The 13,625-nt window shown below is 42.7% G+C and overlaps 1 protein-coding gene across 6 annotated transcripts in view; it reads left to right on the plus strand.

Moving 5' to 3' along the window:
- ADAMTS17 (ADAM metallopeptidase with thrombospondin type 1 motif 17) overlaps positions 1 to 13,625 on the plus strand; it is a 352,116-nt gene that overhangs the window by 260,269 nt on the left and 78,222 nt on the right. For 4 of the 6 annotated variants that reach the window (XM_057724212.1, XM_057724213.1, XM_057724216.1 and 1 more), the window contains exons 15-16: positions 751 to 871; positions 4,494 to 4,562. In XM_057724212.1, coding sequence (XP_057580195.1) covers positions 751 to 871; positions 4,494 to 4,562 — 190 coding nt within the window. The remainder of the gene's footprint in view (positions 1 to 750; positions 872 to 4,493; positions 4,563 to 13,625) is intronic. The other 2 variants (XM_057724214.1, XM_057724215.1) reach the window with 1 other exon arrangement.

The following is a 13,625-nucleotide window of genomic DNA, read 5'->3' on the forward strand; positions in this document are numbered from 1 at the left end:
TTGTTCTGGAATTCTTCACTTTAGGGGAGAAATGTGGAGAGGCATTTTAGCAATTTAACTAGCAAATAATTAAACACACCAGTATTTACCATTACATAAACTTAGGTATGTTATTTTGCAGACCATAAAAGTCTCATGCATTTTTTTTTTAAGGGAAAACAAGAGTTCACAACCTTTCCCCACTTTTTATGAACCGACGTGGGCTGTGCTGCCTGGAGCCACCCAGGGTCAGGGCGACCCTCCTCTGCCCTGAGACAGGCCTCATTGGAAAAATTTGAGCACCAGGGTATCTTCTTGGGATAAATCCCCCTAACTGAGAACTGGGGGGCTCATTCGCAGCCATGCATGAGTGAGCTATGGGCTTCCCAACCTCAGCAGAAAAGTTACTGTCATCTCTGCTGTGCCTTCAGAGACTGTTGGCTGTTCCAGCTGAGATAGAACCAAGGACCCAGGCAGCTCCAAGGGGAACATGGATTGTGTGAAATTGTGGCCGCATCGGAAGGTGGGGGAGCCGGCTTCCCTCCCTCCCCTCAGCCCCGCCTCAGGCAGCTCTGGAAGGGGCTGGCTCAGGTCTCAGTGTGTATTCTTTTTTCTCATCTGATTTTAAAATAAATTAAAATATTTGCTTGGGCCTCTGGAGGTACCGTGGGCTGCCATGCTCCAGCCTGCAGAGCCTCATGGGGAAGTCAGCCCTGCAGGGTGTGTCTCTGAGTCCTATACCCAGAATAACCCAGCACTCTGCTTGTTTAGAAAATCGGCTGTGATGGCATCATCGGGTCTGCGGCCAAAGAAGACCGGTGTGGGGTCTGCAGCGGGGACGGCAAGACCTGCCGCGTGGTGAAGGGTGACTTCAGCCACTCTCGGGGAACAGGTGAGCTTGGGGCCCGAGGAAAGGTGACCCCGGCCACTGTTGGGGGACGGGTGAGTGTTGGCCCCAAGATGTTGCTGCAGCTACTGGATAACCTACAAGTCTTGTATATGTTATTGCCCCAAAGCCAATCTTATTGTATATTATGTTGCCCAAAAGCCGATGATCACATGCCTTTTCTGCGTCTCACATTTAAGGACTAGTTAATAATAGATAGGGCGCCCGGCATTTCAGTCTTAGGATTTCTAAAAGGCTGTTCCCAGACACGAACAGTCTGCCTGCGGCACTGCAGGGTCAGCCCCGAGGTCCACTCTCCCTCGGTAGCTACCCTCTCCCAGCAGCCCCGCCTCAGCACATGCCAGCCTGTCATCTGCCCAGCATGCAGAGGCGGGGACAGAGACTCTTTGCCACATCATTTTTACCTGTGGACGGAAGAGGTTTTCTCTGTTTCTGAGTTTTCCGTCAGTAACAGTAGGATGGCATTTACAGGCATCCCTAAAATGGTCATGAAGCCTCACGTTCCGGGACGTCTGCAATGCGTCTGCCGGCTGGGACTGCAGAGTCCCAGCATCTTCCGTGTCCCAGATGCAGACCCTCCCCCAACCCTGGGCGTGGAGAGGTTGGCAGGGTTCGGCTGATGGGCCTCGTGGTCTTTCCGCTGGAACCCTCTTCACAGCTGTGGGCTGCTTTGCCCAGAGGTGGGAGAGCGTGTCTGGTCTCCCGTCCTGGTGGCCACCAGCTTGTGACGTCCAGGGAAGTACGTGCCTGATACTCAATGAGGGGCGCGTGAGGTGGGTGAGCATCCCCTCACCCGATGTCACCAAGAGGGACATCACCAAGATACCTTGTTGAGTGGAGCTGAGCTCCACAGGTGCTTTGCAGGATCTCGTGAAAGCAAAACCAGAGGCAAATGCAAGTACGAAATGACATTCAGAATTCCACCTGAGGCCCAGTAAGGGCTGGTTTCAGGACTTTAAAGATAGGTGCCCAGGCCGCAAAACAGGAAGCTGGAGTGAGCACCGCTGCCTGCCGCCTGTCTCCCGAGGAAAGCTAAAGAAGCTGATGCCGGAACGAGTCTGTGTGGACGAGGTGCCCTCCAAAGTTGCACCATGCAGTACAGTAGCCACGGGCCACTGGCATCGATTCAAATTTTAAATATAACTAGTTAAAATTAAACAAAATTAGAACTTCAGCCCTCCGTCCCACTAGCCACATTTCAAGTGCCCCGTTGCCACATGTGACTGGGGGCTCCCGTGTTGGACAGCAGAGAGAGAGAACTCTTCCTTGCAGAACGTTCTCTTGGACAGCACTGCTCTGAACCTTTGGTAACACCTGCTCTTTGTTTTGTCTGATGCTACTTTCTCTATTTGGACCCCAGCTCCAGTTTGCCACGAGGCTCACCCTGCCTGCTGCAACTTGTGCAGCAAGGACGGTTAAGAACGAAACCTCAGCAGCTGGCAAGTGTTTACTATCAATGTGTTTTGAAAAGGCAGCATTAGAACCTTTTAAGTAAACTGAATGTTTTTGCTGAGCTCCAGTAAACTGAACTGACAACAATTGCTCCATTCTGTGGAGGGCAGGCTGAGCGCAGCTGTGCCCACGTCTGCCCCCTGGGCAATTGTGTAGGGCACTAAGGAAGGTTCCACCATACACCTTTGTAAGCTTCCACCGTATGCTTCGAGAGGCTCGGATCAGGGCCGAAGCATTCCCCCAGCGTCTAATCCATTGTTGGCCTTTGATCTTGGCATGAGCACATCCATTGCTCCCAACACATCAGTGTCCTTTTCCTCTGCTCTCTGCATTCTCAGTCCCGCCCTGTACCCGGCCCCAGCCACACACAGAAGGGAGATGGGCGTGAATGTGCAGCCTTCCTCCTGGGGAGTTCAGGCCTCTGGAGCTGTGGCGGCCAGTCCCCCGTGGAATGGCAGACTGGAAGTCTGTGGGGGGTAGTGACCCCCGCCCTGACATGCGGCTTAGTGTTCCTTAACTAAAGCCTTAGCAAACCTCCCAAGAAAGATAAACTCAGTTACCTTCACCCACCTGTGAAAGTTCTGTCCTGCTGAATGGTTGCCAAATGTCACACCTTCACTTTGAAGTCTAAAGCTGTTTTTTCCAAATCCTAGTGTTGGGGTCTGTGAGCGTAAGCTCATGTCAGTGTGGATTCTGTTTATGGAAGATGTCCACGGAATGCTCACTCACACGTGGGTGAGTCACTACCCAGTAAGTTTCATCAAACACTAACCTGTAATCCAGGTCTGGCGTTCTGGAACACACACACAAGAGAACCTGCTCGTGGTCTCCCCTGAGGCCATTCACCCTGTAAGCGTTCATTCAGCACTGCTGCATCTTAAACGCTAGGTGTTGCAGAAATAAAAGTTAACGGTCACTGAGTTGGTCACAGTCAAGGGAGGGGACCCTCAGGCAAACAGCTTGAGTCTACGTGTGCGGCAGAGGCAGCTCAGTAGGGGTGCTGTGGGGCCCTCAGTTCTGGTGGGCAGATGACAGTGGCCCCCAAGCCCTAATGGACACGGAGGAATTAACTGACAGTGGAGGTGGGGGAAGGACATTTCCGGCTGAAGGAAAAACCCAGCTTAGAAATGGTATACAGCCCCCCAGGTCATGTAACATCTAGGTGACTCCAAGTGCAGCTGGATGGATTCAGAATCCTGTCAGTCTAGATAGGAAGGTAACTTTCATCTCTGCCCAGCTTGAAAGACTGGGGAGAGGAGGAGTGCCTTATCACCCTGAGGGTGAATATCAAAGAAAATACCATACCAGAAAGATAAAGTGGAATCAAATGCAGGACTTTTGCCCAATTATATGAAGTCATGACCCTTTCCTGAACTCTCCTGGGTCCTGAGGACCCAGAGCAGACCCACACAGGGACAGTGTCCGCGCACCCAGGATGTCCCCCTCTGGTGTCCTTGAGAGGTCCCAGGGCAGCATCCTGAGCTGTGGTTGTTCATTGCTCTCCGGCCTGTTGCCCCCCGACTTTGAACAGATGCGGTCCTGGGCCACTCATCTCTAGGAGGAATCAACTTGAATTGGCTCTCATATCACTTTTCTGATGGATGGGCTTCAAAATGCCCAAGCCTTTGGTTGAGTTGAAACAGCTAAGCTTTTTCTAATTTAGTATCTTGAAAGTTCTTGATATGATGCTTTCATTTCATTCATTAAATTGTCATTTTCTTCATTATTCCATGCTGCTTCTTAACACTAGAAAGGTGACTGGCATCCATGGACTCCTAGTCCAGGACACACCTGCACTGAAGTTCCCACCAAGAACCAGCCATGATGCCCCCTGGGCTCTGAATCCATTTGCACTTTTTTCTCAAAGAGAACCTTCTCAAACAATCAGTGCTTAAAAGGGAGAGGGACGTGATCTATCCCTATTGAATATGGATAGATCCACATGTCACACATTTGTTCAATAATTGCCTTTAGGACTTCTGCCTTGTGCCTAGTTCTGTGCTGCAGTCTCTAGGTGTGGGGTCTGGAGGTTCCATGGGGAAATTTACTGCTGTGTGATGGTGACACAGGACTCTTCTCTGCACTGACTACCAACGACAGCATCAGTTCCTGCAGTGTGCATGTAAACCAATTACAATGTATTTCTTTTTCTCAGTCAAGAATAATCTTTGTACCAAGGTGTCCACGTGTGTGATGGCAAAGGCCGTTCCCAAGTGTTTCTCATGTAAGACGTTTGCCTATTCTGTGCGGAACTAGAGGTGGCACGCCTGGTGTGGGGCTCTTACCTCGCTTACGTGCCTGAATGTTTGCTGCGTAGGGTCCGTGGGAGCAAGTCGTGCACGAAGCCATGGATAAACACTGAGGCCATTTATCGCTTATGTGTAACTGATGTTTAAGACTGATTACCATGGGAGGGAGGGGATATGGGGATGTATGTATCAATACATCTGATTCACTTTGGTGTACAGCAAAAACTGGCACATCAGTGGAAAGCAATTATATTCCAATAAAGAGCTTAAAAAAAAAGACTGATTACCAAAAAGGAAACCTATAGAATAAAACCAATTTTAAGGCTATAAAAGAAAAAGAGTCATGGGGTTAGGGGCCGTACAGAAATATGTGTTAGTGTGCCAGGGGTATGTCTTTGTTCTCCTCAGCCCCACCTGGCACTTTGGCAGAAAATGCTAAGATGTGGCAGAGAGTTTAGCCACAGATGGTGCTTTCTTCATCGGGAAGTTTCCATATTGCAAGCTTGAGCTTCCCAAGGGGCAGAAGACACTTGGTAAGACCCCCCAGTCTTCATGCTGGAGATAGAGGCCATGGCCTTGCTTTGGCCACCTGCGATGACCTCACACTCTGAGAACTAAACCGGAATATTAGGCTAGGCTCCTGGGCTTCCCAAATCATTTTCAGCTGGAACCAAAACAACCTTTAGGGATAAACATCAAGAGAGTAATACTCTCATAAACAACTTTTGTAAAAAGAGAAAACTAGAAACTTACACAAAAGCCTCCCCAAGCATTTTTAAAGATTATTACCAGGAAAAAAAGAACTTTGATTTTTTTTTTTGGTATGTGTTTGATACAACCTTTTGAAAGTGTCCCGGTCCTCATAGCCAGGGTGTTACCTGTGTTCCGTCATGGTACCTTAACAGCTCAATGGTTTTCTTCCAAGGAAAGTTCATGCACTGAAACCTGAAACAAGGGGAAAATATGATCTAAATCATCTACTTGTGAAATTCAGACAAAAATTATTTTGCAGGGAAATGTGCTTATAGCCTGGTGATATTAATTTTTCTGAAGATTTGAGGCAGGTTTAAGGTCAACATTACTTTGAAGTTCCTTCTGACTACTTGTCCTTATGGCAAAAATTACGTGTTCTCCTAAAATAATGGCAACAGTATTGAATTTTATCCATGGCTTCCTCATGACACCAAATTGTGTCCCTCTAACTGGATTTCTCCTGCTTGATGGCAGAGGCTAGAATGAAAAATCATTCCAAAGATAGTCTTGCTATCTTACCTAAAGTGTGACTCTATCTTGTGAATTTTTAGAGTAAATCCCCCCCTTAATTGTATTTTGTGCCCAGTCAACATGGTGATGTCTGGCATCTGCATAGGGGGACATCTGGTATGAGGGATGACAAGGTGCTTTGGGACTTGGTGATGGGACTCTTTCCCTTGCTGGTCACTCTTCACACCAACCTCAGGGTGGGCTTTGAGCTCTGGGTAGTGTAGGGGCCAGCAGAAAGAGGACAGTGAGTGAGAGATGGTGTCCTTGGTTTGTGGACAGAGGCCCTGCTTTTCATTTCAAGGATTTTCTCTTTCATTACTTCCCTCCATATCGTGAGCAGAGAAGCTCATTTTAGAAAGAAAGGTTAGCAGAGCCCAGGCACAACAATGACCTGCCCCATTATCCAGGGGTCACCTGAGGATGTACCATCCCTGAATTGTGTGTCTACTCTGAGCCTTTTTCTGTTCATCGGCCTCTGCCCCTGAGAGTATATGAGAAAGGAGAGGAAACAGGTGCCTTTCCAGTGATGCTGCGTGTGCCAAATTTAAGCTTAAAATTAGATGTGGTGAGCGTACAGTAGTTGTAGATGCCCCTTGCTGTGGAATGTGGAAAATGAACTAACTTGGACCCCGGTGAATATGTCTGTTGCCTTAGGTTCTGCAGCCTGGTGTTGCTATCACCAAGGTTTGTTAGTTACAAAATAGGAAACGTCCTTGTAACAGCAGCAGCTTTCAGAGAGTAATTCAGCTCCCCAAGTAGATCCTGCTCCCAGGTCAGTTTTGTGGTTTAAGTGGAGATCCCTCCAAAAAAGGTTTTAATCACCACTGACCTTTGTATACCTGGAATCCAATAATTCTTTAAACGCCCCCAGAAGGAATGGATTTCTCTAAGAGAAATTTGTGGTACAAAACCCAGTGCTGTAATCCTCAAAGATGTGTTTTGTGGCCATTCTTTTGAAATGAAAAAGCATTCCTGAAGCGGAAACTGTTTTTAATCAAAAAACCTTGCCTCACACTATAATGACTGGACGGTGGAGGGGCTTTGCGGGCACGTCCGTGCTGCTGCCCCTAAGTCAGAGGTGGTCAGAGGGGACCACCTGGAGGACCACACCCCCACCCGGTTCAAGAAGTCGTCCTGCCTGGGAATCAGGGCGGATCAGGGCACAAGAAGTAGACAGCTCAAACCGGAGTATGTTGACCGTGTGAAGTCTTCCTAAGCATCAAGTACAACATGTATTTTTAAGTGTCTGAGCCTGGATCTGTAGTAACAAAGCCACAACATTTGCTATCAAGAATAAAGGACCCTGCTGAATTTTCCATCCAGGATGGCTGGTTGAACACAGGTGTTTATCTTCTTGGCTTCTCAAGATCACCTTAAAATGAATGAACAGGAACTTATTTAAAAAGTCTAGGGAGAACAAGGACATCTCAAATAGATGTTCATACATGTTTGAATCAGAATAAATTCTTGGTTTTTGGTTTTGCTGTAGTGAGCAAGCAGACAGACAACACACAATGTAAATGGCCCCCAAATCAGCGGCTTAACCCGGAAGTTCATTTCTTGCTCACGCTGAATGTCCCACGTGGGTTGGCAGGAGGCTCTGCATACTGTAACCACTCGTGGACCTGGACTGCCAGAGAGTTTATTGTCCACACACTGCCACAGTCACCTTGGCAGGACAAAGGGAACACGGCAGGTCAGGTGCTGATGCTGTTAAAGCTCCTATATACATGTCACTTTCACTCATGTTTTAAGAGTCAAAATAAGTTACGTGGTCACACCATTTTATTTATTTATTTTTTTTAATTTTATTTATTAATTTATTATTTTTGGGAGGTACACCAAGTTCAGTCATCTGTTTTTATACACATATCCCCATATTTCCTCCCTCCCTCGAGTCCCCCCCACCCTCCCTCGAGTCCCCCCCACCCTCTCCGTCCCAGTCCTCTAAGGCATCTTCCATCCTCGAGTTGAACTCCCTTTCTTATACAACAACTTCCCACTGGCTATCTATTTTACAGCTGGTACTATATATATGTCTGTGCTACTCTCTCGCTTCGTCTCAGCTTCCCCTTCACCCCCCGCCCCCTCCCAAACCTCGAGTTCTCCAGTCCATTCTCTGCATCTGTGTCCTTGTTCTTGTCACAAAGCTCTCTTTTTTGTCTCTCCTCTCTCCTGGTTTCTGTCTTTCTACCTCCTGCCCTAGGCCCATCAACAAATGAATGGATAAAGAAGATGTGGCATATGTATGCAATGGAATATTACTCAGCTATAAAAAGGGATGAGATGGAGCTATATGTAATGAGGTGGATAGACCTAGAGTCTGTCATACAGAGTGAAGTAAGTCAGAAAGAGAAAGACAAATATTGTATGCTAACTCACATATACGGAATCTAGAAATGGTACTGATGAACTCAGTGACAAGAACAAGGATGCAGATGCAGAGAATGGACTGGTCACACCATTTTAAGAGGGCAAGGAAATGCATTGCTACCATGATTCCAGAGAGAGACCTGGAAATATTTGGTGGCACAGCACCTATAGCAAACTTCTCTTCATTCTGGTATTTTCGTTGCCAACACATAACAACCCTCCCTGCCCGCTAACCGAAAGCCAGTCCTGACCATCAGCAAACACCACCCAGACAAAGTAGTCCCCCCTTATCCCTGGGGGATAACTTCCAAAACCCTCAGTGGATGACTGAAAGCATAGATGGTACGGAGCCCTGTATATACTATGCTTTTTTTCCTACAAATACATACCTGTGATAAAGTTTAATTTATAAATTAGGCACAGTGAGAGACTAACAATAACTAATAATAAAATAGAACAATTATAACACTATACTGTAATAAAATATATGAAAATGTGGTCTTTCTCTCTCAAAATATCTTATTGTACAAATTTAATGCCTTTTCCATCTTAACTCAGTGCTCGTCACCCACTGTGGCCATAACTTTTTCACTTTGAGGTGTGATAGCAAAACTAGCACAAATTTCTTTTTTCCTTCTTCACAATTTTATAGATGAAAGATTCATTCTTACCATAGATCTTAGCAAACTCAGCGTAAGATATTTTTTCCTTTCTTAAGTCTAGAACTTTCACCTTTTCACTTAAAGAAGCATTTTACAGCTTCTCTTTGGCACATCCGAATTGCCAGCATCATTACTCTGGCACTTTGGGGCCGTTATTAAGTAAAATAAGTGTCACTTGAACATAAACCCTGTGATACCATAACAGTCATTCCGATAGCCAAGATGGCTACTAAGTGACTAACAGGCAGGATGCGGTTGACAAAGGGATGATTCACGTTCTGGGCAGGACAGAGTGGGGCTATGTGAGATTTCATCATGTTCGTCAAATGTCATGCAATTTTAAACTTATGCATTGTGCATTTCTGGAATTTCCCATTTAATATTTTTGGACTGCAGTTAACAGCAGGTAACTAAAACCACAGAAAGCTAAAATGTGGATAAGGGGACTACTGTATATAGAGCCCACCCACCTGTGGCGTCGTCTCAAAAGAGTCTGTGACACAAATGGAAAGACCAAGATAACTGAAAAGATGACCCATGGGAAAAACAAGATAACTCAACTAATTGAAGTTCAAAGTCTCTAATAACTATTCTTAGAAAGATTTGAGAAGTGATTTTATCCATAAGAACAGTAGAGAATGCCACGAGAAGAATCAGTCAGAAAACAAAAAGGAGATCTCAAATATTAAAACTATGACCATCAAATTAAAACCTTGTAATAAAAGGCACCAAAGCAAAGAAATGACAAACGGCAGAAAAAAAAATGTGTGCAAGTCTATTAAGTAAAGAGTTTGAGTCTAAAATGTATTAAATACATATTAGCACATATTAAAATATATTTTCAAGACTCCTACTTATCTGTTGAATAAAAACCAAAAGCCAGTAGAAAAATGGGCAACACTTATGAACAAGGCAGATAACTGAAGAGTAAAGGCAAATGGCCAATAAGTATGTGCTAAGATGCACAGCCACGTTGATAAAGAGGGAAATGCAAATTACATCTGTGATATAACACTTTTTCATTTCTTGGACTAGGAAATATCAAGAGGATTGATAACATCAAGTATTTAGAAGTCTGTGAATAAGCATGTATTCTCCTATCCTATTGGCTGACTTCTATGCTAGTGAAGCCATTATGGAGGGCGATTTAGCTGTACATTTAACATTTAAACTGCATGTATGTTTGACCCAGCAGTTCTCACAGCTGGCCTGGTATGACATTGTCTATATGCACAAGAAGACGTGCAAAGCTGTTCATTGCAGTATTATTTTTTTAGCACCTTTGCAGAGATATAATTCATACACCATAACATGTATCCATTTAAGGTATGCAATTCGAGGGGGTTTAGTACGTGCACAGAGTTTTGCAGCCATGACCACAATCATCCCAGAAAGAAACCGCACACCCATTAGCCGTCATTCCTCATCTCCCTCCTACCCCGGCCCTAGGCAGCCACTTTCTGTGTCTACCTATTTGTTCTGGGCACTTCATGTGGATGGCATCATACAACATGTGGTCCTCTGTGACTGGCTTTTGTAACTTTAGCATAGTATTCTCAAGGTTCTTCCATGTTGTAGCATCTATCAATGTTTTTTTTTTTTTTTTTTTTGCTGTATAATATTCCATTGTATGGTTATATCACATTTGAAAAATATGTTCATTAATTGATGGACATTTGAGTTGTTTCTACTGTTTTGGTTATAATGAATAATACTGATACAAACATCTGTGTATAATTTTTTGCATGGACATATTTTTCATTCTTCTTGGGTGTATACATAGAAGTGGAATTGGTATGTCATATGGTAATTCTATTTTTGAGGCACTACCAAACTCTTCTCCAATATGCCTGCACCATTTTACATGCCTACTAGCAATAAGTGAGGGTTCCAAATTCTCCACATCCTCTCCAGCACTTCTTACTGTTTATCATTTTTGTTATAGGCATCCTACTGGGTGTGAAGTGGTGTCACATTGTGGTTTCGATTTGTATTTCCCTAATGGCTAAGGATGTTGAGCATCTTTTCATGTGCCTCTTGGCCATTCATGTATCTTCTTTGGAGAAATGTCTATTAAAATCCTTTGCCCATTTTTAAATTAGATTGTCACTTTATTATTGAGTTGTAAGAGTTTTGTTTTGTTTTTTTAGTATACTCTGGACACAATTCTTTCACCAAAATGATTCGCAAATATTTTCTCCCAGTGTATGAGTTTGCCTTTTCACTTTATTGATGGCCTCCTTTGAAGCACAACGTTTAAAATTTTGATATACTTTATTTTTTTTTCCCCTTCTGTTGCTTGTGCTTTTGCTATCTAAGAAACCATTGCCTAATCCAAGGTTACAATGATTTACTCCTATGTTTTCTTCTAAGAGTTTTATAGTTTAAGCTCTTAGATTTAGGTCTATGATCTATTTTCAGTTAGTTTTTTTTGTACAGTTTGAGGTAAGAGTCCACCTTCATTTCTTTGTATGTGGATATACAGTTATCCCAATACTGTTGAAAAGATTATTCTTTTTCCATTGAATATTCTTGGCATCTTTGTTTTAAAAAATCAGTAAAGGACTTATTTCTAGGCTCTCAATTATATTCCATTGATAGAAATATCTGTCCTTATGCTAGTGCCACATTGTCTTGATTACTGGAGCTGGCTAGAAAACTTTGAGAGCAAGAATGGTTAGTTCTCCAACTTTCTTCTTTTTAAATATTATTTTGGCTATTCTGTGTCGCTTGCATTTCCATATGAATTTGAGGATCACCTTGTCATTTTGGGCAAAAAAAGCTGGAATTTTAATAAGGATTGTGTTGAATCTGTAAATCAATTTGGGAGTATTCCCACCTTAACAATATTAAGCCTTCTGATCCATGAACATGGAATGTTGTTCCATTTGCTTAGATTTTCTTTAATATCTTTCAGCAATGTTTTTGCAGTCTTTGGTGTACAAATCTTGCACATATTTTGTTAAATTTATTCCTGTTTTATTCTTTTTGATGTTATTTAAGTCAAGTTGTTTTCTTAATTTCATTTGGAAATGTTTACCCCTAATGTTTGGAAATGCGGTTGATTTTTATATATTGAGCTCATATCCTGCAACTTTGCTGAATCTGTTCTGACAGATTTTAGTGGCTTCCCTAATATTTTTCTATATATAAGATCTTGACATCTGCAGATAGAGAAAATTTTACTTCTTTTCTGATTTGGATGCCTTTTAAAAATCTTTTTCTTGCCTAATTGACATAGAGAGAACTTCTAGTACAATGTTGAGTAGAGATAGCAAGAGTGGACATCCTTTTCTTCTTTCTGATCTTCGGAGAAAGCGTTAAGTATTTTACCATTAAGTTTGATGTTAGCTGTGGGGTTTTTGTACATGCTGTTTATGAGGCTGAGGAAGTTTCCTTTTTATTCATAGTTTGTTGAGTATTTTTATCGTGGAAGAGTATTAAATTTTGCCAAATGCTTTCTCTGTATCCATTGAAATGATCAGGTGGGTTTTTCGAATAAATTACATTGATTGGTTTTTATATGTTAAACCAACCTTGAATTCCTGAGATGTTATATTTGATCATGGTGTATAATCTTTTTTTGTGTTGTTGGAATAGGTTGCTGGTATTTCATTGAGGGGTTTTGTGTGCATATTCTTACATGATATAGCATTGTTTATAAAAGTGACAATTTTGAAATAACCTAAATGCCCTAAATGACAAATTTGAAATAACCTAAATCAATAGGGGAGTAGTTACATAAATTACATGGTAATTTAAATGAAAAATAAGGAGAGCTATACATACTCACATGGATAGACCTCTAAGACGTATCACGCTTTTAAAAAACAATGTAGCATAATACAATAGTCATAATGTTATTCCTAACACATATAAAATATAGACAAAAAATGTACTGTGTGATATTTTCCTATTTATATTTGTGTAGATATTTGTATAAATAGTAATATACCAAACTGATAGTGGCAGTTCCCACAGGGGAGGGAAGTGGGATTAAGGGGACTTGAGGTTTACCTGTCTTACTAAAATTTTTATAATGGGAAAATATACATATATATTTCTGTAAATTTAAAATATATAAATGTTTACAAACATAAAAATTAACTCAGTGATACACATAAACCCATGTCCTAACAAATTCCACTGTAAACTAAGGGAAAGTTCTGTTGACCCACAAGAGTCCTGTTCTTCCCACACAAATATAGAAACAGCTGGTGCAATTAGAACTTGTGTCAGTTAAAAATTAGTAATAAATTTAGAAAGATTTAGTACAGGATCAACACAAGTGTACTGCAATGGGAGAAGGATAAAAGGGACAAGGAAAACAAATGACTAATGTAAAAAAACTCACCAGCAAAATGTTACCAAGGAGAAGAAGAAAATTATGACCAAATGTTATTGCCATAAATTCCAAAAACTGATTAAATATTACCTTCAAAAAAAGAAGAACTCCTTGGTGAGATATGAGATCTCAAGGAATAAGCAGTGAAGTAGCAGAGGGAGATGACATGTGACTCAGCTGGGGAAATGTGTAGAGGAAAAAAATGAGTCCATCACAGAAGCCAAGTCTGCATGGAAGCAAAGTGACGCTGCTGAGAACACAGTAAGAAGCACGGAGGACAGGACTGAGAAAAATGAGCACCGCAAAATGGAAACAAAGAATCAGAAGGGTGAGAGATTGAGTGAGTGCTAAGGAGGAAGAGGGGGGTCAAACGTAAATAATTTGGTATCCCTGAA

The sequence above is a fragment of the Hippopotamus amphibius genome, chromosome 2 (assembly GCF_030028045.1).
Source record: "Hippopotamus amphibius kiboko isolate mHipAmp2 chromosome 2, mHipAmp2.hap2, whole genome shotgun sequence".
NCBI classification, from domain to species: Eukaryota; Metazoa; Chordata; class Mammalia; order Artiodactyla; family Hippopotamidae; genus Hippopotamus; species Hippopotamus amphibius.